Consider the following 26,982-nt stretch of genomic DNA (forward strand, 5'->3'; position numbering starts at 1 on the left):
TTAACTTCCTTTCAAATTTTAACTTTCAATTTTAACCCTTTCACCCAGGTTTTTTATTTTTTATTTGACACACCATAAAACATCAGTAAAATTCAGCAAATCTTAAAATGGTAACAATAAACTTACTCAAGGCCACCTCAGTCGTGGTATTGCTGGCCCGAGACTCAAACCCACAACCTTAGGGTTAGGAGTCAAACTCTCTAACCACTAGGCCAAAAAAAAAAAAAAAAAACTAACATATTATACTTATACAACATGTATACATTTTTTGTATAACTTTTTAGTACAAATACATGTAGTATAGTGCTACTTTATTAGTCTAAACCCTTTGATAGTTTGCATGTAAGTGGGGACATTTCAGTTTACCAATTAATGTTTGCAAAAAGCAAATGAAACCTGCCCTTGTGTTCTCCTTAAATTAATAAATTATAAAATTACAACACCTCTGAACCACTGAATATGGGAATACAAGTGAAAAAAAATAGACTGTTATTAGGAATGTCATTATACATTTCAGTGACAAGTAAGAGTTTGTGGAGCATGTCTAAAGGCTGTAATGTATCATTAAAGAAGCTAATGTAGGAATTAAAAAAATAAACCGTTGAATTATTGCAGTCTGATTGCAAATAAACCACAACACAGAATCAGTTTAACTGTCAGTTGTTATGGCAGCTATTTCATGTTTCTCCTTTTCTGTTTCTATTGCTTTCATTGACAGGACAAAGTGAAAATGCAGACAGTTCAATAACAAAGCAAGAGGAAGAATGAAATCAAAGGGTTGCTTGTTGTTGTGGGTCAATCTAGGGCATGTTAACTGTGCTCTTACAAATCAGACATACATATTCTTTTGTGTGTGTTCATGAATATAATAATGCACACTTTTGTATTTGCCTGTTTGTCAATATATGCTACAGGATGTTGAAACCTAACCCACCCAATAACAAACAATGATACCATTTAGAAATCATCACAATTTTAGCATCACAGAGAGAGAAACTGGTGGCCTGTTAACCCGCACCTGGACACTGACGCACTGAACTGTCTTTATTTGCACGTGTTAATGTGCACTACTTTTTCAGTCCAATCAGGCGAATATCCATTTTGCAAATTCTTTACATTTTCCTCAGTCTTTAAAACTGACTCTTGGTAAGTCCCTATTTCAAAAAGGTAGGATGAAATCTAGCAGCAAGCAAAAGAGTGTTGCAATTAATATCTTTTGTAATAAAGTTGTTATATAGCCTACCTTAATTTTTCTCACCCACATGTCAAGTGGAACATTCACTTCCAAAGTAAATTTAAAATTATCCACATAACTACACAATCCAAACATAAATTCATTAGCTGTATTGATCACCCAGATAACGATATAGAATATATCTTCAATCTATCTATACCATTTTAAGACACATGGAAGAAAAGGATCACTATTAAATATATAACAATGCTCAAAGAAACCCACAAATAAATTGCCATACTTTGGGGCAAAAATGGAACCCATTTCCATACCACTCACTCAATCATTATCAAAAAATGATATAATTGCATTTTGAGACATAAGAGGCCATCTGTATTACAAATTCTGAAGGTGCACTCGCTTCTCCTTGCTGTGACTGCTAAGTAAATAGCCATGTCAAGGTCCATAAAAGGTATGAAAGTTATCATCAGAATACTCCATCTGCCATCAGACGTGCAATCTGGGTTATATGAAGCGACGGGAACCTTTTTTGTAAGCGAAGAAAACAAAAATAACAACCGTATGCTGCGTATGCTCTTCTGTATCACACGTGCCACATGGATGCGCTGTTTCTAGGTGTATTTAGCTTTGATTTGAAGGAAAACAGTGCATCCTTGTGGTGCGGCTGATACAGAAGAGCATACGCAGCATACAGTGATATGGAGAGACACAGAGGAGACCGTTTTCAAAGGAATTGTTGAATAAAGTCATTATTTTTGTTTTCTTCGCTTACAAAAAGTGTTCCCGTAGCTCCATATAACCCAGATTGCACGTCTGATGGCAGAGGTAGTTTTCTGACGACGACTTTTATACCTTTATGGACCTTGACATTGTTATTTACTTGGCAGTCTATGGGACAGTCACAGGCCTCCCAGTTTTCATCCAAAATATCTTAAATTTTGTTCCGAAGACGAACAAAGCTTTCACAGGTTTGGAATGACATGGGGGTAAGTGATTAATGACAAAATTTTCATTTTGGGGTGGAGTATCCCTTTAAGCATACAAAGACACTTCTCATGTGAAATATTTATATAAAGACTAGCAATATCCAAAGTGAGTGACCAAGATGTCTTTGGTAGATCATTCACATCCAATTTTTATTAATAAATCTGTTGAATCTCTAAGGGAAAAGTCAACATATTGCACATACAAGAGCATTAGTCTGAGCCACAATTGGACAAAAGGCTTTTGTGAATCTTTGGAATAGGGCCGTCACTAGGAATTTTGGGCCCTGTGCACTCTGTCACCACTTTCCCCCCAATAGCAACGCCCCTGCTTGGGAAGACTATAAAAAACAGGCCTAATACAGTACTGGCAATATAAAAAGTCAAACTCTGTTTGGTATATCCACCCGTGTATTTTTGCATTGTTTAAAAAAGAAAATACCTCAGACTGATAAATACTTGTAGGGAGTTTTAGTTTTTCAATTCTCAGTCATATCAAGGTTTTAAATGTCTCCACTAGAGGTCGGAAATGTCCACTAAAAGGAGTACTAAGTTCAGAATGATCATTTTAGCAGCTACATTAGTTAAATCATTAAATGGGAGAGAGGAATACTTTTTAAGTCAGTTTTTTTTATTATTATTATTGTAGAACAACATACTGTTTAAATACATTCAAATAATTTTTTGGTGGTCATGACTCAAGTAGGCTACATAATTAATGTTAGGAATTAACAACACAAAAAATAAAATCACTTCTTGACATAAGAGTTAAGATATGGCTGCAGATTTGATGTGGTTACAGGAACTACACAAACATATACATTCTTCTATATTTGCAAGAACACACTCATAAATGGCATTTTAGTCCTCCATTTGCTAATTAATGGTTAATACTTTGTCAGGTTTTATATTATAAAACAACATACTGTTTAAATACTTTCAAATAAAGTTTTGGTGGTCATGTACATAATTAATGTTTGGAATTAACAACACAAAAAATGCAACCATCACTTCTTGACATAAAAGTTAAGATGTGGTTGCAGATATGATGTAGTTAAGTACAGTAAGTACACAAAGATACACAAATATCTTTATTTATAGATATAGATGCTTCTGTTGCAAGAACGGGCTCATAAAAGGCATTTTAGTCCTCCATTTGCTAATTAATGGTTAATATACACCACAACTGCATTTTCCCACTGTATATTACATGGCTGAAATGTACATTACATTTTACCTTTCACAGTTTGAACCCATTAAATGCATATTTGGTTTTTAGTTCACAGTTAAATTTAAATGCAGTTATATATTCCACATTTTTTCTAAATTAACAGACATCCTTCATTACTGTTTACTATAATCTCATATAATATAATATACAAACACAGAATTGCATGACTGTGGCACTGAACTGTTTGTGGCAGTGTGAAAATGTTGAGCCATATTGTGTATCTTTACAAACAGCAATCAATGCATTCCTATTTCAGATGCCAACATGCAGTGTGCTTCATGAAAGAAAGCCTTAAAGCATTAAGTTTGCAACTGTTGCATGTTGCCTTTCCTTTTTAAATGTTTTTAAATGTATCTATTTCCTGTCTCCTGTATCACTAATGACTAAAGGAAATAAGGAGGAAATGATTTAATATCTCCTCATGCCAGTTTTTCCCGTGCAAATGAAAATAATTTTAAGTTACTAACACAGATAGGCAGACTGATAGGTGTGTGGACCGATAGACAGTTATCTATAGTAATAATTCAATACGCCCTAGAATTTTTGACTTACATAACCTAATGTCTTCTGGTTTGCATACCTGTCATGCTAAACTCATGATCAGGCTGCTCCTTCAGTCCTGCTCATCTTTGATAGTAAGGTTATCTTTGTCCTCGATTCTGAGGAGGACTCTGAATCAGACCCAGAACATCTGAGAGCCTCCCATAACTTCTTTCTGAAATCCTTAGACACATAATAAAAGATGAAAGGATCGAAGCAGCTGTTAAAGGTGCTGAAAGACAAAGCGATCTGGTATGGAACATAAAGGTCAAAAGCTGAATTGGAGTAATGCAAAAGCATGAGAATGTTACAAGGCAATAAGCAAACCACAAAAACCATTAACATCAGCACAGTCACTCTAATCGCATGTGCAAAACGCTGCCCTTCAGCCATAAGTGTGTGTAACACTGCAGAATAGCAGAACAGCACAACCAGCAGTGGAAGCAGGAAGCATATGGAGAAGAGAACTGCAAAGTATGGCAGGAAGTACTTTTCTTGCTGTTCTTTAGGTAGTGCATCATGGCAGGTTGTTAGAGGAAGGTCGATTATTTTATAGGACTGTTGTGAGGCTAATAAGGGCACAACAGCAGCTAAAACCACTATCCAAACTAAAACACTCATACAGACAGAATTCTTGTTACTTCGAAACATCTTGGCACCAAAAGGGTGAACGAGAGCTATGTAGCGATCCACAGCGATCAGTGCCAGACAAACCACTGAGCCATACATGTTTCCATAGAGGAGCCCAATCACAACACGACAGAATGGTTCTCCAAATGTCCAGTTATTGCCCAGGAAGTGGTAGATGATACGGAAGGGGAGCACCAGCAGTAGCAGAAGATCACAGATGGTGAGGTTGATCAGCAAAATGGTGGATGGGTGTTTCTTGGTTCGGAAGAGCAGCACCCAGAAAGCCAACAAGTTTGACGGAAGGCCGATGAAAAAGGCGAAGAGGCAGACAAGAGGAACCACTAGTGTAAAGCTGTAGCTCTGGATCTGCTCCTTATGCTCATCTTGAAGTGTACCGTTAATCAAAGGCATGCTTCGCGACTCTAAGTGGAGGAAAGACAGATTTGTCAGTTTTATTTATATCTTGTTACAGTTGAGGTCTAAAGTTTACATCCCACTTTCAGAATCTGCAAAATGTTAATTATTTTACCAAAATAAAAGGGATCAAGATTCAAGATTTTTTTTCGTCACATACACGATTATATAGAGAATAGATAACCAGCAGTGAAATGTGAGAAATGTGAGGATCATACAAAATGCATGTTATTATTTAATTATCTACTTGATTCTTAATACTGTGTTGTTACCTGAACGTTTGCTCATATGCTCAAATGACTTGTATGCAACTATTACCGAAGGTTCAAATGCTCACTGATGCTTCAGAAGGAAAAACCATGCATTAAGAGCCAGGGGGTGAAAACTTTTTGAATTTGAAGATCAGGGTAAATTTTACTTATTTTGTTTTCTGCATGGGAAACATGTAATTATCTTCTGTAGCCTCCGAACGGCAGTACTAAATGAAAAAAAGATATTTAGAAAAAAAATGTACACACCTCAATTTTGTTCAAAGGTTTTCACCCCCCGGCTCTTAATGCATGGGTTTTTTTCCTACTAGAGCATCAGTGAGTGTTTGAACCTTTTTTAATAGTTGCATATGAGTCCCTCAGTTGTCCTCAATGTGAAAAGATGGATCTCAAAATCATACAGTCATTGTTGGAAAGGGTTCAAATTCACAAAACTGCTGGAAAACCAAATAATTTGTGTGACCTGAAGGATTTTTCTGAAGAACAGCAGTAAGTTTAACTGTTCAACTTGTGAACAGGGTTATTTTATATAAATTTGTCTTATTTTCTCTTGTGGACTATATGTAAACATATTTTATGTGAAATATCTTACTCAGGTCAGTACTAAATAAACAATAACATTCATATTTTATAATCCTTCTTATTTTGGTAAAATAATTAACATTGTGCAGATTCTGAAAGGGGGATGTAAACTTTTGACCACAACTGTACTTTTTCTAAGAATGACAGAATAGACTTATTCATTCAGTCACAATATAGGACCACCCAGAAGAAATCAGTCAGATATCATTTGTCCCGAGCTTTTCCCTTTTTGCCGAAACCCCACTATTAAAGTCTGCCCTATTTCAGTCCAAAAGATATGAGCAATGAAAAATGTGTTTGTACTCGTTTACACTAGAGTGGTGGGTATCTTTTAATCACCTCGGCTTTACTGTAGTGCATGGGAAACAAACACTTAAAGCCAAGTGATGAAACGACACTGATTAAACCTTATTAAACCACGCAGCATAAGAGAATAGCTCAACAGCAACTGTAGCTCGACACTTTTGTTGCAGCGCCTGCCCATTTCCTACCACACACGACACTTAAGTCTTTATGTAAACAGTAAAGTCTCTGTGGTGAAGCTAGCAGAAACCAGACTGAATAGCACTGACCATGTGAACTGAAGTGAAGGGGTACATTATACAAAACTAAATAAGCTATTTAATCCACACATAGGCTATTTAACATGAATTTACTGACACTGTAGAAATACGGTTAATGATATTTATTATTAATGTCACGAAAATAGTAATAGGATACTTATTATAGCCTATTAAATATTAGTTCAAATAAAGGCAATAAGTCCATTTTATAAAGGTTTACTAATATTATAGTTAACTCTGGATTCAAGAATTAACTTTTCATTAGGGCAACTACAAAGGACAATTTAATAGTTCTAATAAACTTTAAGAGCCAGCAATATAATGGAATATTTATATTGTTGAATACATTTTAAGTATTCAAAAATATCATTTGTTTTCATATGTTATTTATTAAGAAATAATTTATTCCAATTGCCCTAACCCCAGCAAAACATTTATGGGGGACTGTGTCCAGCCAGGTGGGCTGGATTTTAGCACCAGTCCAGCTCTGATGTTTCACCAGGGCCAGAAAGACCTGACCATCTAATAATAAAACTACTTAAACTAAACTCCTTAAGGGAGCTGTATGCTCAGAGTTGTTGCTACTTCTGGAAACCTGTTTGCTTTGACTTCATATAGCTGGTGTTAATGTATTTATTATTTTAATGTGTTGTACCTTGGAATATTTAGTGTGCATGCACATTGTATCTCTGTGTTGGAGATTTGATTAAAAAAAACACAACAGCAGATAATTCTGTTGTAGAAAATGTTGTGGCATCAAGATAGGCTGAAGGGGGGCCCTATGTGTTCTTAATCCGGACCTGTTTGTCCCTACACCTTATTTTGCTACTTTACTCATCATGACTAATCATTTACTGTGTTCTACACAAGTCATAAAAGTTTGAAATTATGTGTATTGAAGCCCATTTCCACCACCAAAAGAAAAAAAATCATTATCATAATTATGACATAGAATGTCTAAATAATGAGATAGTAAGTAAGTAATAATCATGACAAAAGTCTAAATCAGGGGTCAGCAACCTTTTCGGCATGACGTGCCATTTTTAATTTTTCTGGTTAACCACTGTGCCAAAACTGATGTAAACTTCTCTCTTTTTTTCTCAAATATGGCCACTTTTAGAGAAAGAGAGAGAGATGTAAATTGTCTGTTTCTGTCTCTCTCTACAAACAATGAAGCGATTTTAACCCTCCTCCTTGCTGAGAAATATAATGTAACGATTCAGTATCGATTAATAAAAGTCGCATGGAAGCGCTGACAAGTTTATGAGCTTCTGAATGTTTCTTTTTGCACAGCGCAAACTCAGATCTCTGTTTGCGAGTGGTGTTTTCATATATATATGAAAAAAATCCTCAGAAACTATTTGCATGAAAATCAAATAGGCCTATTGGGCCTATATTATTTAATCATATAATTTCAAAATGTTTATGTACATAATGCCATGTGGTGGGGGGTGGTGGCGATGGGTTGGCACAGTGGTTAACCAGAAAAATAAAGAAATGGCACGTCATGCCGAAAAGGTTGCCGACCCCTGTCCTAAACTGATAAATGACAGAAGTTATGACAAAATGTCAGTCAACTTTTCAAGTGTCTTATCAGAATTTAAATAATTATTAATTAAATTCATTATTAATTATGGCTATCTGTCTTGAGAAGTTGAAATTATGAAAATAATAAATTAATTATGGCTGGCTGGTTGTCTGTCTTATAATTTTGACTTTTTATGTCATAATCATGATTTGTATGTCACAATTTTGACTTATTTGCTCAATATGGCTTTTTTATCACATAATTTCGACATTATAGCTCATAATTATGTCTTATGACATAAATTTCGACTTTTTATCTCATAGGATACGGACTCACAATGTCGAACTTTTGTCTCTTTTTTTCTTCTTGTTTTTCTTTTTCTGTGCATTATGTGATGAAGTGGCCTCCATATGACATGAGGGTGAGTAATGATGAAATGATGAAATAATTTCCGTTTATGGGTGACCTAGCCTACTTTCTAAAGAATTATTTATTTTAAGGTCTAAAAAGATCTGGTCACTCTCCTGTAGCCTAGGCTACTGTCAGTGGTAGGCTATCGCAAAATGATCCAATGTAGACAGGTTATGTTGGACTGAATCTCATGTCTGAGCATGTTTCAGCTCAGTGCCGCCCAGACCACATATTTTCTACGTATGTAGAATTGGCTACGTAACTTATTCTGATATGCTTTTAACAAAAACCCGAACTTTTCATACAACTAATAAAAGACCATTAAAACAGGGTGTGTTAACCTTAAAGTTATTAATATAATGAGAATCAAGACTTACTGAAACTGTTGTTTGAGCTGTTCACCTTTGAAGCTGATGAGACGTTCAGAAAAATGAGGAGACAGAGAAGAGGCACTCGAGGAATCACAAAAAATGTCATGGCGCTGAAATCTCTTTTTTTAAATAAAAGTTTTACGTAGCCTATTTTTTAATGGTTTAAAGGTGAAATCTATGTCTACTGATTATTTTCTAGCGGTGTGCTATTTCAAGTTTTTTTCAGGTTGTAGAAGTACCGGTCCACCGCGCCTCTTTACCGTTTATCCTCTATTCGCGTTTGTCTCCTGGTAGGCTAAATAAAGGTTAAACAGAAAAGAGTTTTAACAGTTTTGCTGTCTGGTGTGGTTTCTCATCCCACCCACTCATGAGTTTAGACCAATCAATGGAGTCTCTCTTGGCTGTTCCTCTTCTCTCTGTCTGTGAAGATCTGAAACAGATGTGAGTCGCCTCTTCTCACTGTTTATCTGCTGCTGTAGGGTTGAGGTTATGGGTGTGGGTACGCCTATAGCTCAAGTCGCTTGAAAACAACTGACAACTTTATTGATACCTTTTTGAACAAGGCTAGTTGAATATTGTAAGTGATTAGTGTTGGAATTATAGAGCCAAATGATATGGAGAGAGACATCTGGAGATTTTTATAATACTTTTTTTTATAGCGCCTTTAAAAGTTGCTTTCTCAAGGCACTGTACATGAAAACTTATATAAAAGAAAACACAACAATATAAGACAATATACATTCAAAAAAAAAATAATCACAAAACATTACAATAAAAACTAATCAAATATAAGCATTTCTGAAAAAGAATGTTTTGAGAAAAGTTTTAAAAACAGCTAAAAAATTAACATCCCTAATGTCAATTGGGAGAGAATTCCACAGGAGAGCCTTGTATGTAAGCATTAGGATTTTAAAATCTATACAGTATTTCACAGGGAGCCAGTGTAACGTCTTCAAAACAGGAGTTATATGGTCGCCAGCCCTAACCCCAGTGAAAATTCTAGCTGCTGAATTCTGCAAGTATTGCAATTTGTTTAGAGAGGATTTGGATACAACAAGGAGAGCATTGCAATAATCAATTCGTGAGAAAACAAAATAATTAATAAATTTTTCAGCAACAGAAAAGGGCAACATAGGCCGAATACGTGATGGAAAAAGAAGGTCTTTACCATGTTCTGTACAAAAGGCTCGAATGACAGGATGTCATCAAAGACAACACCAATTTTTTTAGTTTACTTTGTAGCTCTAGGGCAACGCCATTAACTGATAGATCTAAAGAAGCAGCATTTCGCAGTTGGTGGGGAGATCCAAGAAGCATAACTTCAGTTTAAGAGCTATTCAGACACAGGAACTTTTTAGACATCCACAACTTAATCTCAGAAATAAAGTTGGAAAGATGAGGGACATCCACAGATTGACCAGGTTGAGAATGTATATACATCTGAGTATCATCAGCATAGAAGTGGTAGCTGAGGTTAAGGGATCTTAATAGCTGACCAAGCTATTAAGCTGTTAATGAGTAGCCTAATGATTTTTATATATAGTTTATATATATAGTTTATATGTCTGCATTTATATTTAAGGCATTAATTAGTGGATAATGTGTAACACAGTAATAACATTTTGGAATGTCCCATAACCGCACCTCTGGACCAAACAGGAAGAGATAGGATCTTAGGGAGGAAATGATACGTGCTATGGAAAAATGTCGGTTGCTGGACAAAATAAGTACTTTTCACACAAACCATTGTCCTTTCTGTAGTTCCTTAAAAATAAAAAAAAGAGAAGGTGAAGGTGAATAATAGCACGTTGTTCCATAAAACATCTGAGGTTAATTTTTTTTTACCTAATAATAACTTACATTAATACAATTAATGAACACAACACATTTGAGTGACACAATTTTATTGAATTTTAGCGCTATTTGACACAGTTGGTGCACTCTTGATGTGCAAGATTAGCATCATTATTGCCGAAACAGTAAATAAATACACAGCACAACTGCTTGGTGCTAGTTTGATTCCAATAATGGGCAATATTTCCTATTGCAAAGCATCTAAAGGCTTAAGTATTGACAGCGACTATGTATTACACTCGTGTTGGAGTGTGAGACCTGTAGGAACTCAGAAATCCTTAGATACTTGATGACAAATGTAACTGCAAGGTACTGATAGACAAATTGATCAGGTACAACATATAAGCCTACAATTCATTAACTGACAAAATCTAAGTAATGCAACAGGAGAGGACTGGAACCAGTAGTGCTGTGAATTCTGACAGGAACTCCATCTTTTTGTCCACAGTATACAAGTCATTTTCATGTGTGTATACTTTAAAAGGTCACCTGTCTAAGTATAGAAAAGGGAATTGAATATCAGTTAGTCAACTATTAGTTTCAGTTTTCCATTGTATCATGTCTGTGCATGCATCAGCTGTGGTCACTTTTACAGTTTTACATTCCACCTGCCCCGCATTTTTCTCAGTTTGAAATAAAAATGTAAACTAGAGGGAATGATTTTTAATATTTTTAAGTATATTTATCAAAATGAGCTGATAAGTGTAAATGTTGCATCCTCTAAAAAGCAAAACAAAAACAACAACAACAACAAACAAACAAACATGAAGAGGGGTCGTTCATAAAAACAAAAAACCAATTAAATAAAAAAAAAAAATTAATTAAAAATAATATTTCAATCTTCATCCTAAAAAATTGTTTAATTAAAGTTAATAATTGAACTTTAATGTAAATGTATTTTAAGTTTGAGTGTTAGAAAATGAATTAAACATGATATTGCATTCTGCCTCCTGTAAAATTGTAACAATATAATTTATTGTAATGTAGGACTATATGGCCTCCACTAGAGAGAGCCAGAGATCTAAAGAGTTGTTGATATGGTTCAACTAAAATAATATGCTATTATTGGGCTACACAAGAAATTTGCATATATAAGTAGTTAGATGTAATTGTTATAAGGTGAAATTATGGACAATAAAGTTGGAAATAATAAGATATGGGATTCTTGTATCTACTGCTGATGTTTGTCAAGATTAAGTAAGGATTTGTTTATAAAAAAGAAAAAAAAAAAAAAAAAAAAAAAAAAAAAAAAAAAAAAAAAGAAAAGAAAAGAAAAGAAAAGAAAAGAAAAGAAAAGAAAAGAAAAGAAAACCTCATCATAGACCGTGATTTGTTGTCCAGTGCACCTTCATACCATCTGGCTATACAGATGCAGATGCAAATGTTCTGCAGGCACCATAAATATGATTTAACCCATTTAGTCACAAATTGTTCCCAGCTAAGGGAGTGCATGCATTTTACTTAGCTAACCAAATGAAACAATATGCATGACAACAAACAATTAACAAGTTACATAATGTAATAATGTGAATCAATTACTTACTTGGTTAACACTTTGCAATAATGATACATTTAACATTACTTAACTACATTAGTTAACTTTTAGGCTAGCTTTTAGTAGATGCTTTTATTCAAAATGACTTAAAATGAAAAATAAAATGCCAAAGCGATTATCATAACACAAAAAGTAACATTATCCAAGATGAAATGCTGTAGAAGTATTGTTCATTTGGTAAATTTCTCACATTTAGAGTACCAACACTTTTTTGAAACCAAAGTTGTTACTTCAAAGTTGAAATGCACTTTGAACATCAATAAACAATGAACATTTTTACTGACTAAAATTGCTAAAGATGAAAAAAATCTGAAAGCAATATTGTTAGTTTAACTAATGTATAGATACTGTTTACAAACCTTATTGTGAAGTGTTAGGCCTACTGTTACTTATTTAAAGGGGCCATGAAATAAATAACCAAAATCCCCTTGATCTTTTGACATGTGAGAGGTCACTGTATTATAAAAACATCCTGTAAGTTTCAGAACTCAACTTTGTCGTTAGTCTAAAATCAGCTTATATTGAAGGCAGTCTGCTAAAACAGCAACTTTTGGAATGTTCTACTCTATGATGTAATACTGTGGATAAGCACCGCCTCCACAGAAGAAGATCCACATCACTGCCTGTTTACCCCTGCCCATCTATTTGCACATGTAGTGTTTTCGAGAGAGGTAAACTTGCAGATCTATGCAGAAACCAAACCAAGTTGTGGAAAAACAGTGTTTGCGTTGCCTTCGTTCTGATGCCAGTGTTAGGAAAGCGTGCATAAACTTTATTTTCAATTTACTGCAGATTAATTTACAAACAAGGCACAATTTGGCGTGGGATTTTCAAAAAGATCAAAACTAAAAGACGATGCTTTGCAGATGCTTTGGGTCTAACAGTAATAACACACCACAAGTGTGAGTAACTGTTTTCATTATGTGGTCACTATTGCTTTGTCTCTCTTACAGATCGTTTGATATGTATTGGGTTACGCATTTTTGACATAAATCACAGCAGTGTCCATTTTTGAGGAATGTATAGTGGCAAACATACACAAGTGTTAGCCAATCATAGCAGTGGGCACCACGCCTATTCAAGCGTTCTGATGAGGGGGGTTAAAAAAAGAATAGAAAATGGACCTTTACATTTCTGGGTTTCTCAGCAGCGGAAGTCGTCATAGATGGGTTAACTTGAGGAGGAGTGAATGGGAGAGTACCACAAATATATATTTTTCATTCCCATTTGCTAAAATAGCAAAAGAAAAATCCACGAAAGTGGATAGATGTTCGATAAAAGGAAAATAATTAAGAGAGACTAATCACAGTAGTAAGAAGAAACAGCAATGTTAAACTTTCTGTTCCTATCAGATGCTGAATTACTGTAGAAACACGCTTGCATTAGCGTTAACTAGTTTATTTGTAATTTGATGAAAGGTAATATAATACAAATAATAGTGTTATAAATGTACATATGCTACATTAAAAAATACAAGTAGGCCTATGAAAAATTTTCGAGGATTTACGATGCTGATGACCGTTAAACGTGTCATCACAGTCTTGTGAAAAGGGTCCATAGGTTATTACTTCTAAATTATGTTTTTTTTTTTTTTTGATGTAATGTAAAAATCTTGATAACATTATAAGTGGACCTCAGAGAACAGTGCAAAATAAAAACAAAGGCAGTTCATGACCCCTTTAAAATTGGGATCTGGATTTTCACTGACATATTTTAGTGTTGTGATCTCAAATATTATTCTTTACAGAGCAATAGGCTACATAAAAAATACCTTTATGCAGGCTACCAAATTTGGAAGTTGCATTATGTCGTCATCAGTACTGTACTCTGCTTTACATGCTTCTCATAAACATCATCTGATTTTTCAGATGAGCAAATTGGAATTAAGCAGCTCTGATCACTAGCAATATAGAAAATATTTATAAAATAGCCTTTAAAACCTCTAATACACATTAAATACATAAACAATTCCTTGTAAACTTGTGGACTCTTCACATTAAATGCTACGACTGGTAGTAAATGAGTGATTTAGGCTCAGTATACACGCAATGAGATGATGGTGATGTGGCCCTGTCTTTCCCGCCCACTGATCTGATCTCACAGTGCGAGAAACGCGCTGCGTCGCGCATGCGCACACGCGTACGGCTCAGTTAGCGTTCGCGAGGAGGAAAAAAGGCGAGCAGAACAGCATCGGTCTGCCTATGGCCGAACAAGCCACGGCGCTGTAAAATATCACAACAAAGAGTGAGTCTAACTGTAAATAATACAGGTGGAAGCGACCGAGCAGGTAAGATATCACGTCAGAACCTTTTTAAAGTAACGTTAACGTTAAATCAAAATCTCAGCTCGTGAGGAAAGGTGTTTTTGTTGCATGGCAGCTGGCTGTAAGGGCTGGTTGCACGAACAAAGCTGTCCTGACAGCAGAAGAGATACAGTTGGTTCCCTTTAACAGTCGTTTAAAGCATGAGTACTAGTTAAAGGACCTGTAGACAAGCTTAACTGCCTTTTATAAAACCAAACGGGGTCCATTATACGAAGCCTCTCTGGTGAAATACAGGCGTTTTGTTGTCATCGCAAGTCAGTAACGTGGTGAAATCTATCTACCATTTCCTTCTTTCTGTCTATCAGGGGAAGCGCCGCATGGCTCTTCATATGAACATTGTGGCTTGAAAGGAGGACAGTATGTTTACATGAAGGCTCTTGAGACAGAGCGCTGACCGTTGAAAGATTCGCAGAGTCGGGTTGCTTTGATCGGTGAAGACATTGCCGAAGATGCTGAAGAGATTGGCCGCGCCGGCGTCATGCAGCAGCTGCCTTCTTGCCTTCCTCCTCGCTTTCTTCTCGCCCAGGTGTACGCTGTCTATCGGTGCCGACAAAACTATGGTGAACAAGGAGGATTATTATAGCGCCACGGTCAACGCCACCGTTCTGGACCATAAAGGCAATCCTCAACAGATGGTGACGAAGAATGATGGGCGCTACGGGCAGAATTCCCCCAAAACAGAGGCGAAGGGGATCGTGATCGCACCTGCTGCTGTTAATGGGGGTGAGTGTGTGTGTGTGATATATAATATATATATATATATATATATATATATATATAGATATATATATATATATATTATAGTATTATATATTTATTTAAATAGGTATATGCAAAAACAGGTGTGCAAAAAAAAACACAAAAAAGATGCCCTTAGCTTTACAACTCTTCACTTATCAGAGTTAATAGTAACTATTATAATAATCATGTTGAGGGAAAGGGCATCTTGAAGCAGTCTTGAGATGGTTTGCAGTTCCTCTCTGGTCTCCTAGTCTAGGTAAACTGGGCTGCGTTTACCCAAAACATCATAAGCTTAAAGGGGGAGTACAATGCTGTTTCATGCATTCAGAGTTGTTTACACTGTTAAAGAGTTGGATCGTGCTATGCATGGACAAAGTTTCAATAAACAATTTGGACGTCTGACCGAGTATTTCAGTGCCAAAAATCTTACTTCCATGATCGTACAAGTTATTTTTCACATAATTTATCTTTATTCCTCTGTCCCTTCTCTGAGAAACGCACTGATCATTTCCTGCTTTTGTGAAGCCTCTCCCTCAGAAATAGACCATGGGCTCTGATTGGTTAGCTAGCTCAGTGTGTTGTGATTGGCTAAACTGCCTCTAGTGCGCGTCTAAACGTCATTTGATTGATTTTTACGTGCACCTCTAGTTTTCTCTTCCTCTTCTCTAAAGCAGCACAGCATGGCCTTGTCCCCTTTGCTGCCTTTTCCCAAGCGTTGGGTTTATCTATGTTTATGTCACGAACCCAGGAAGTAACTTGTTGTAGTCCCTACCAGCCGTTTTGTAGGCAATAAACTGCCAGAATTTTAAAAGAAGATATCTCCGTTTGCATTGAACTTTCAGCTTTGTAACTTTGCAGATATTGTTTATGCTCAAACAGCAACATTACACACTAACTAACGTTAAAAAAGTGAAATCGCAATCAACCACCCTGTTTAACTTGCTGTACTTTTGGGAAACGCAGCCCTGGTCTTCAGTTGGTTTAGCTATGCGGCCAAATGAACTTTAAACCACACTGGCTGGAAAATACCCAAAACCCTTGTGAAACCAGACTGGTTAGGCTGAGAGACCAGCTAAACTGTCTTAGGCATGAAATATGTTTATAGATCATCTTGGGCCAGTAAATTACCAGCTAATGACCAGGTTGAGCCAGCTAATGACTAACCAGCTAGAAAACTTACATAGGACTTTGTCCATAATTTTATGGATATTGATACTGTATTTTTGTCTACATAATAAACCTAATACATTTTATGGTTTGTTTTTGTCATCACATTTGCAAATATGTTAAAATCCATCTTGCTTTATGAAAGACAACAGCTTTGAAAGTCATTTTAGTAAAGCGTGGGTTTGCAGATTAGAAACTTCCTGTGATATTTGACATCTTCACATGACTGCCGTGTCATTTCCTCTGTTGTGCACAAACAGAGGAGAAAACTGATGTTGAATATTTACTACATGAGAAAGCTTCAGAAAAAGTCTGCTGGTGTTCAGTGGAGTTTCTTAATTTTTCTACCCTGGATACTGACAGTTGCTGTCTGTGTATGAGACCTTGTGGTTAGTCAGGTGCCCTGCTTTGGCTGATTCTCTTGTAATGATTCAGTAAACAAAACTGTACACCCTTCATACTATATACTTACATAACCTCCCCTGAAGAGGCCACTTCACTGTGTGCTCTGTTCTGAAAAGTCAGTGACGTAGGGGATAAGGGACACAAGTGTGGCTTGCTTTGTTTGCAATAACAGTAATGCCATTCCTTACCCTCCTCTGCACTAAATTAGCAGCTCTTGTGTCTCAGAGGATGTGTAAGGTGGCCTGCTTGTGTGAAAACCTTGTCCCACGATGTTTTTGCACAATTTTGGACACAGAAAGGCCACCATTCAAGTGGGAATTAAATATTCCATGGAGGGATATATAAAAGATTTTAAAATAAATATGGTGGGTAACTCGAAGCGAGGGTTTACAATAGGGGTGGGAATCACAGGGTACGTTACGATACGATATGAATCACAATACATGGCTCACGATACAATAATATCACAAAAACAGCGATTCTGCACTAATTGATATATTGCTAGACAATCCTATAACGATACATCACGGTATCTGTCTAACTATGAAAACAAAATGCCTGTGTAAAGTTTAAGTGCAAGTTTTCACTCTTTATCACGCCACTCTCTCTCTCATATAGTGAGGGAAATCCACCTGCGATCTGAGCAGATAGTTTAGGCAGCTCACAGACTCAATATGTGCTCTGCAATGATAACATGATCGATGCCTACATTCCTCATCAACATCAGATCCTAGACAATCTCTTATTCATCAACATTAGTCTCAATAATCTCATATCTTCTTCTCTTCTAACAACAATCTCGCTGTGAATTACAATTTCGGTACATCTGACCATCTGCAATCTGGGAAGAGCCACCACAAGAAGTCTGGAGGTACTGCCGCTCCGGTAAGCTAAAGTGGTAAACAGCCACAGTGTAGGTATGAATTAAAATCTTTTGTATGTTTAAAAAAATGTACTTGGTGCCAGAGTATTGATAAGATCTCATTGTCGGAAATATTGCGATAAATCGGCACATCGATTTATCATCCCACCCCAAGTTTACTGATCAAAATGCAAGCGGGAGAGGTCTCATGTTATGGTCGTCATGATCATGGATGACAACATGCAGGATCAACACTGTTCATGTACCCCAGAGTACGATTAAATTAAAGGGATACTCCATCCCAAAATGAAAATTTTGTCATTAATCACTTACCCTCATGTCGTTCCAAACCCGTAAAAGCTTTGTTAGTCTTAGGAACACAATTTAAGATATTTTGGATGAAAATCAGATTTGGAGAGACACAGAGGAGAGGAATTGTTGAATAAAGTCATTAGTTTTGTTTTCTTCATGTACAAAAAGTATTCTCGTCGCTTCATAACGTTACAGTTGAACCACTGATGGCAGATGGACTATTCTGACGATGTCTTTCATACTTTCCTGGACCATGACACTGTTATTTATTTGGCAGTCTATGGGACATTCTCAAGCCTCCCTCTTTTCATCCAAAATATCTTAAATTGTGTTCCGAAGATGAACAAAGCTTTTAAGGGTTTGGAACGACATGGGGGTAAGTGATTAATGACAAAATTTTCAAGTAGGGAGTAACCCTTTAATGTACATTTAACCAGTTTAATATGGAGAGGCACTGAAATGTAGACCTTCGTTTATGTGTTTTTGACTTACACTACATGATGTGAGAACAGTTTGCTATTTAGGTTTGTAATAGCATTGACTCATTAACATTAGCTGGTTTTAGCCAGAGATACCTTGCTGAAACGCAAGATGACATTCTACTTGAGTAGATGAAAATTGTAACCTAATGATAGTATGACAATCAGAAAATAAATGTTTTTGTCTTCATTGGGATTAGGGTTGAATGCTTAGGGACATTTTGCTCTGTGTTGTTTGGGTCTAGGATGTGTAATAAAATTAATTTTATTGCCCAACTTCTCAGTGGTACCTGGAATCAGTGTTACAAGTACCACAGGCATATCATTTTTCCATTTTCGTAGCATAAACTCCATCAAACCGATGAAAGCTTTGGATCTTCCAATGTTTCTCTATGGCGCTGAAACCTACAGATGTCCGAATTCCACTCCATTTGCAATGGATACTCGACTGCCACTGGTTCATCTGCATTCGAAGGGCTTACCCATAGGTCAATTGCTTGGCAAACTTGTTTAATAATCCCAGTACCATCCATGCTCTTTAAGGCCAAAGTTGCTCTTTGCATTGCCATGGCTGCTGTGTGTGGTTGTCTTTATCAATCTCCCATTTCTTTTTTAGCTGACACATTTAGTCAAATTTATCTCCATTAGCTGCACTTGTTATTCAAAATTTTGCTGAATCATTTACTTTTTCCTGGATCCTCTTGTATTGAATGGCTCAAGGGAAGTGCAGTATCTATAATCATTCTTAGGTTGGCTGGTGTCGTCTTCCAGTGTTCGGATGTATATTTCTCTCTCCCTCACTATCCCAGTTGTTGTTTTATACTCTGCTTGTTCAGGTTACAGGATGCTCAGAAATCACCAGAAATCCTTGAGACTGAGATTCTCTGTAAATCAATTATTAATCAATATTTATAGCACCATTAGAATGCTTCTTGAGGTGCTGGGCACTTTGACTTGGTTTAGTGCCATTGTGGTAAGTCTAAGGAAGATGAATTTATCGATATCAACCATTGCAATCCATACTGCTGATCATAGATTTTGAGTTCTGTTTTCAAGGCTTGTTTTTGATGAGTTCAGCAGGGCAGTTTTCTGTCGCGTGTCCATTCCTCATTGTACCAATTTTAGCTTACATGCTGTTCTAGTTAACTGAGTGTGTTGAAATGACCTGAGGCAGTTGTCTGACCTACTGGTCATTATTTCAGTGAACCCAGTGGGGGTCATTAATCCTGATCCAGTCAGGAGCTGGAACAGGGACACTATATTTAATGTAAAATATGTTCTCAAGGACATTAGCACATCCATTCCCCCATTCGAAGTGAGGAAAGATACTACACCCCAAAAGACAATGGGCCCTGTTTTAATGATCTAAGTGCATAGTCTAAAGCGCACAGTGCAGGTGCACTCAGGGCTTGTCCGAATCCACTTTTGCTAGTTTAACAACGGGAAAACGGTCGGCGCATGATCTAAAAAGTTTGTCCCTATTTTCTTAATGAGTTGCGGGTGTTTTTTGAGCATAACGTGCAAAAAAACAGAGTGTCATTTCCCATTCCCTTTAAGAGGCAGTTGTGCTCGTGCCATGGCAGATTTGCTATTTACACAGCGGAATTTGCAAGCACAAAGACAGAATGCATCTCCAGAGGTGAAATGGAGCTGCTCGTGCGTGAGCAAATAGGTAGCCTAATTCTGATACATGCAATGGCTATCCTTTATGACATGTAGGCATTTTTATATTTATGTAGCTTACACAATAATAATTTTTTTACAATTTAATCTTTAATTGTTTCATATTTAAAAATGTTTGTGTGCTGCTGCTCCCTGTGTGTAATAAGCAAAGTGAATGCATGTTGTGGACCCGCCCAGAGGTGCATTTTCTACAAACGCGCTCTTTAAATAACAAAAAAAAATATTGCGCCATTGACTTTAGACTTTAGACCAGGTTTGAGTTGCCCTAGAGCTAAAGAAAACATACCATCATTTAAAAGTAAGTGTGCACAGTAAATTTAAAGCTAAACTTTCACAAGTTATTCTGCTTCTTTTATTGCCATCTCAGTTGGATCTGAGATAAAGTAATGATTCTTAGCAGAAGATTGTGTGAAAAGAGTCTTGACATAAAGCAGTAACACCCACTTGCTCTGTTACTCTAATCACTCTCACTCCATCACTCTCTCTCCCTCTCTCCCTCTCTCCCTCTCCCTCTCTCTCTCTCTCTCTCTCTCTCTCTCTCTCTCTCTGAGGATGGCTGCATTTGTGATTTCACTATAGCATAATCATTCCTGAGTGGTTCAGTACTACTGATCAGCTGACCAAGAATTTTCCCTCAAAGGAAGGAATGTTTGGGATGTTATTGCTCTCAGCTGCATACATTTAAAGAGGAAGATGCGTGGGTTTGGGCTTGTATTGTTTTTGTCACACAGTCTTTTGGAGTGTTAAATAACACTGATTAAACTGATCTTGATTCTCCACAGTGGGCACTGCGGTAATACTAATTACATGGATACGTGTCAGAAAATAGTTTAAAATTACCTCTGTTTGATACAGAAAAATGCCATATTTTATATGAAATTGAAAAAACTCAAAATTGAAATCAGAATGAAATCAAAATGGACAATTCTTGCATTTTATGGAATATTTATTATAAATGATTTATCTGTGCACATCAATATTTTTTTAAATACATGTGCCCTTGTAATCTTTAATTAAAAAAAAAAAATGAATTAACAAATGGCCATGATTCAGTCTATGTCCAGATATAACTCATAACTCATATGTACCATAAGGAAGGAAAGTTGTTTGATGGTGGTTTTAAGTTTGACTGAAATAATGATAGTAATATGTGCTGTTTTTGAGAAAGTTCTTATTCTTATTATTTGTACTTATTTACTATTAATGCATACACCATCTGTCTGTGCCACCCATGTTACATCAAGCATACTCCAATTTGTATTTGCACCTTTGGGGTTCCCATCATTTTTGCATTTATTTGCATTTTTTCTGTCACTACTCACTAACTGGCCATAGTATTGACAGAATTACAGTTATTCTTGAAACTGGACATATCGCAATTCATACGTGTTTAACATTTATTTTTCTAAATGCAAACAGCCGTAAACACATTTATCCTGCAATATGCGCATGCTGCACTTAAAAATACTAGCCCTGAATTTAAGTACATTCAGCATTTTGCAGATCACAGGTTTAAGAGAAATGTTGGTTGATATCAATCAGTCCATCCTTATTTACTTTCATTTCACTTATAAGCCATACAAGAACAAGTTTTTGAAAGCAGTTGCTGAACCTTGATAACTGTCAATCACCAATAACGTTTGAACTCCAGCACTAAACAAAACATAAGATTGTGCCGTATTTGCCTTTGAAAAACTACTAAGTCACTATAAGCCTCAGTGAGCCTGTCTTATACAGTAAAAAACAAGCAGTTCACTGCTTCCTGTTTGATTGCTTTAAGATTATATTTCCTCAGGAGACCTCAATGTATTTGACTGACCTCTGTTTATCTCTTCTCCTGCCCTTCGTATAGCTTACCAGTGGCTCATCAGTCTAAACAAGGTGGTGAGCACAAAAAGATTCTTTTGCTCTTAGTGCACCCCATTGAAAGAGAGAAAAGGAGAAACAGACAAAAGGAGTGCAGGTCTTGTGACTCACCATTTTCTTTTTCACTCAGTTCTCTCAGGTTCCCCACCAGATGCTCCTATCATTAGGGGTCTGGCAACATAACAAACCACACTTAGCTAATGGGTAGTGAGACAGAAAATCACCTGCCAATATACAGAGGTAACTTAGTGTCCAATAAAGCCAGTCCAGCAAAGCCCCCAATCAGACATGAAGCATCAAGAGATACTGTAGCAGCCTCAAACAAGACTGTGGCCAGTGGGAAGTGATGCATATTTGTGGTGATAAGCATCCTGTAGCATGATTGCCAGTGCATATAGAATTATGACGCTTGAATAAGCCCAAATGGCAGTAAATGACTCCGACATAAGGGCTAATTAGAATCGCTCCAGGTCATGCGCACGACAAGTACACCAATGGGCAAGTGACCCCATGGTCCATCTTTATCAAGTAGGCTAATACTTTTCCTGTAGAGTTTGTGTAGATTGAAAGAATTAATTGCGTCATTTAAAAAGTTAGCTAGAGATATAAATTTGAACAGACACTATCTGAACGTGTTTCTTTTCTCATATAGGTTTTTCTTTATTTCCTTTTCTGTCTTGTTGAAGAGACCATAATAAGAGAAAGATGTTAGCTCGAGTGGTGTTATCCCATAAAAATTAAACTCACAGATATTGGATATTAAATTTGAGTTTTTTCATACAATAATAATGTTCCTATCCTCCTTAAAGAAATAGCCAAGTTCACCCAAAAAATTAAAATTTACTCAGCCTCAGACCATCCAAGGTGTAGATGAGTTTGTTTCTTCATATTTAGAGAAATTTAGCATTACACCAATGCATCCTCTGCAGTGAGTTGGTGCCATCAGAATGCGAGTCCAAATAGCTGATAAAAACATCACAATAATCCACAACTCATCTTTATTTTGGATGGCAGATTTTTCTATGAACATATGAACTATTTCTTTAAAGTGCAAGAACAAAATGGCAAGCTAAAAATGGTAAGATCTCAATTAAATAGAAAAATATTATTTAATATCATTGAATCAACTTAAATAGGTTAGTTTATACCAACAAAACAACATTTTTATGGGTTAAATCAGTTGAAGTTAACAACTGCAGGTTGCAGTGTGAGAGGGTTTTTTTAAGTCTCATTGATTTGCTATTACCCAAATAAGAACAGAAAAATCCATTTGTTGAAAGAAACAGATGAAAGAACGGACAGGAACCATGTGACGTGCCATATGCTTCTAATTGATCCAGGCAGGAAATGTGAGCTAGAGTAATGTTGGGACATCGATTGCAGTGGTGTTGTTGTCATAGGAAGTGAGGTTGGAGAGGGCCAGCAGGGTTGAGGAAGCAAATTGGCTGCCTGTGTTTTTCTTAATACCAGTGATTTTCCTCTGTTTGGGTGCATGTGAGGTCGTAATGTATTCTTATTTGAAATGAGCACAATGTTAGGAGACGAGCTGCAGAGGATCAAATTAGTGTCGTGTCTGAACCTAGTTTGTAGGGATCCACTAATACGCATGCAAACTTTACCTCATAGCACCCAGATAGCCAGATTTAAATACAGTAGATGTGATGTGCCTTGTCATCATCAACAGTTCTCATGTGCACTTCTGTCAGGAGGATTGACCTACATATCTTCTGCTGTGGATGAATGACTCGGCATCTGTCTGAAAGCTTTTCCTGGAATTTAATGTATGCTTTATGTAATATTGAAGTGATTAAAACTACTCATTGTAGATTAACCTGAAAATTGTGCTTGGTGTGATGCAAATATCACATTCTGTTTCACATACAGCATAAGAACAGATTTCAGCTGTTCAGGTTTGCAAAACCAAGTTGTATGATTCTGACTCCCACAGGGAGAGATGAGAGATACCTCACTGAGATATGGGTTATTGTGACATATTTGTCTGGTTGTAGTGCAGGTGGTCTGATGGTAGGATGCTGTTGCTTCTGCTGATGGTATCTAGCATTCCTAAGCTGGCACATGCCTGTCATGGTTATGCAGACAATGTTCGAGCTAGAAAATCAAAGATAAAAACGAAGGCTGTTTAAGGCAGCAGATGTGTTCTGCACATACTTTATGATTTTATTTTTTGTTTGAAACTGTTTTATTTATAGTTGAGAAGTATCAATTTAGGATTGTTTTCAGAGTCTTTTGTCCAAAAATTAGTAGTGTAAAGGTGCTTTGAACAGGAATGTACAATTTTCCAATTTTTTCAAATTGTATATATGCTGATGTGTCCACACTGCCTGGTTATGACAAGCAGACTGGGGTCAGATACACGGGATCAGTTCGGTTTAAAACTCACACTGATCAACTCACATGGCCCACATCATCTGATTAGAATTAATGGAGACGGGTTTCTAGGAAGCACATGTCCTCTGGCACTGCATTTAATTTGTGAAAACCGACTAGCTATTGGACAAGATACCGATTTGATTTTCAGACAATCTGTTCATCCTAGCTAATGATTGGCAGAAATGACCTAGTGCCAGATTGCTTGACCAGCCTCTGAACCAGTGTTATTGGCTCTGAAAATATGGGTCATGTCCAGAACGGCTGATAACATTTCCAGTAGAATCGTGTTCTGATATTAATGTTAATGTCTTCATAAGTTTATTTTGCAGCTACATGGTTGAGTAATGTAGTAATGATGCAGTAAAGTCAAAGCCTCATAACAGGATCCCATTTAGATGACTGCATTAACTTTTGTCTCATGTTCTGCATTAGTAATTCTCCCCATTTTACTAGAGAGCAGAGAGTGGACATGTGAGAACATGCAATTTGTCCATTTGCAGGCTTTGCATTTAGTTCATTTAAATGTTGATGCAATGAAATGAAAATGAAGACCGACATTGTTTATTTCTCTTTTCTAAGATCAAACAAAACCTGACTTTTACCAGCTTTTACTAGGTAATATGATAGCTTCTTGTCAAGCCTGAAGCTTTTGGAACACGCTGAGTCATTAAGTTGAAATAATTTCCAGTTGTGTATTAAGTAGAGCAAGACTGAAAAGATACTTTAACAAGGACTTCTCACTGCTGTAGATGACATAAGACATGGAATTAATCCATCTCAATTCTCCAGGAAGACATCTTATTAAGATAACTTTTAAAATTGTGTGCACATTCCTGCACTATTGCCCTGCATGAATTAGTTTAAAGGATAAGTCACAGATTGTATCAGATTTTATGCTGATGGCTCAATTTTAAAGCTAGAGGAAAGGAGAAAATGATAAAATTAAAAATGCAAATACTGTATTGGATTTTATTTGGTTCTGGTTCCTGGGCACTATGCTCTGTGGGACTTTGAGCTGTTGTTACCATATGATGACTAGCCAAACTGATGGCATTGCCGCCGATGAATTCTCACATGGTTCTCTGACAGATGGAGAGTTTTGGCATTTTTCATAAATTGGATACAGTGTAAACACACTGCTCTTTAAAATGGGGATTTGTTATGTCTCACATCAGAGGTGTTGACTCTTGTTGTATCCAACAATCATGTGCCAAGTCATTATCTAATTGATATTTTATTCATGAAGAATGATATTTTAATTAACAAAATGTAATACCTAAAATTTTGGTGCGTCCTAGTTTTTTACACCATAATTACGAACCAGTTTCAAAGTGAAATCTCCAGAGGGTGGCACTAAAACACACGTTTAATACATGACCGTGTCACGTATTGCTTTGTTTTTATTACGCTGCTTGAGGTACCTATTGCCGCTGTTCAGAATTCAAATAATCCAAGGTTAATGCTCTATGGTGTTGGAAATATTTCCTACACCAAACCCAACCCTTAACCTACCCGATAGTGTTAACAAATGCAAAAGTGATTTGTTGATGCAGCCATGCGATTTTAACTTCCTTATGCGGATTTGAGCTGATTTGTTGAACCGTAGTTTCACAGGATTCGTACCAGAGTTCTTCATCACTCAAGCGCAACAACCTACCAAGCAAACCTTCTGAATTAGAAAACTCATGCATATGAAGCTCTATATGTGAAAGTCGTGACATTTGCCAAGTATGGTAACCTATACTGCATTTAACTGCATTTAACCCATCCAAGTGCACACACACAGCAGTGAGAAGTGAACACACACCCGGAGCAGTGGGCAGCTATATATCCAGCGCCCGGGGAGCAACTGGGGGTTCAGTGCCTTGCTCAAGGGCACTTCAGCCATGGGTATTGAGGGTGGAAGAGAGCGCTGTTCATTCACTCCCCACCCACCTACAACTCCTGCCAGCACTGAGAATCAAATCTGTGACCTTCGGGTTACAAGTTCAACTTGCTAACCATTAAGCCACAGCTGCCCCTATGTGACGGCAACGTTCAAAGGTATTAGCTTTCAAATTGCGCAGGACGTTAAAATCGTTTTGAAGTTATACCATAATTCAGAGTACAACAATAATGATAATTTTCGCTTTGTTAATCAAAACTTTGTACTTGTAAATCATACTTACAATAATGATAATAAATTTGTCAGAGTACAACAATAATGATAATTTTCTTTGACCGTTTTCACTGACCAATCCTGGTTCATTGACATGGAAAGTGCCTTTTTATTCCACAAGAGGTGAAATGGATGCGTCCTCTCATGCTGAGGACACAGACATTCACAGTTTGAATATTTCCATGTCAAAGTTGAAGCACAGAATTGAACCGTCCCGATTGTTTCATGTGTTCTTGCTTTATCACTAAGTTTTTGGGATGTCATTGAGTTGCTCGTTATATAACCTTACGCAATTTGGAGAAAGTTCAAATAGAAGACCAGATTTCACCAGCTTTCCTTACGAACCCAAATATGCCCTCTCAGCACTGATAACACTGCAAAGTCAGAGAGGCACTATGCAACACCAACCTTGACCTTAAAGGACTTATAGTACTTACTGCAATTACAGCACATTAATTTAACATTTAAT

General features: G+C 36.7%; 2 protein-coding genes across 4 annotated transcripts in view; one reads left to right on the forward strand and one right to left on the reverse strand.

Moving 5' to 3' along the window:
- Window positions 1–2,788: 2,788 nt before the first annotated feature.
- LOC109072361 (proteinase-activated receptor 4-like) lies at window positions 2,789–9,150 on the reverse strand. Its single transcript, XM_019088608.2, has 2 exons — window positions 8,724–9,150; window positions 2,789–5,001 (listed from the first exon to the last, which is right to left on the reverse strand). The coding sequence occupies exons 1-2, from the start codon at window positions 8,821–8,823 to the stop codon at window positions 4,010–4,012; spliced, it is 1,092 nt and encodes a 363-aa protein (XP_018944153.1). The 5' UTR covers window positions 8,824–9,150; the 3' UTR covers window positions 2,789–4,009.
- Window positions 9,151–14,208: 5,058 nt separating this feature from the next.
- rnf130 (ring finger protein 130) overlaps window positions 14,209–26,982 on the forward strand; it is a 43,421-nt gene continuing 30,647 nt past the window's right edge. The window contains exons 1-2 of one of the 3 annotated variants that reach the window (XM_042738284.1): window positions 14,209–14,413; window positions 14,755–15,172. In XM_042738284.1, coding sequence (XP_042594218.1) covers window positions 14,899–15,172 — 274 coding nt within the window. In that variant the 5' untranslated portion in view covers window positions 14,209–14,413; window positions 14,755–14,898. The remainder of the gene's footprint in view (window positions 14,414–14,754; window positions 15,173–26,982) is intronic. The other 2 variants (XM_042738283.1, XM_042738282.1) reach the window with 2 other exon arrangements.

The sequence above is a fragment of the Cyprinus carpio genome, chromosome B14 (assembly GCF_018340385.1).
Source record: "Cyprinus carpio isolate SPL01 chromosome B14, ASM1834038v1, whole genome shotgun sequence".
Taxonomy (NCBI): domain Eukaryota; kingdom Metazoa; phylum Chordata; class Actinopteri; order Cypriniformes; family Cyprinidae; genus Cyprinus; species Cyprinus carpio.

Excerpts from the sequence above, each read along its gene's own strand:
- LOC109072361 (XM_019088608.2), bottom strand. The coding sequence starts at position 8,823 with ATGACATTTTTTGTGATTCCTCGAGTGCCTCTTCTCTGTCTCCTCATT. Across the intron at positions 5,002-8,723 it reads CAGCTCAAACAACAGTTTCA|AGTCGCGAAGCATGCCTTTG; the intron begins GTAAGTCTTGAT and ends TCCTCCACTTAG.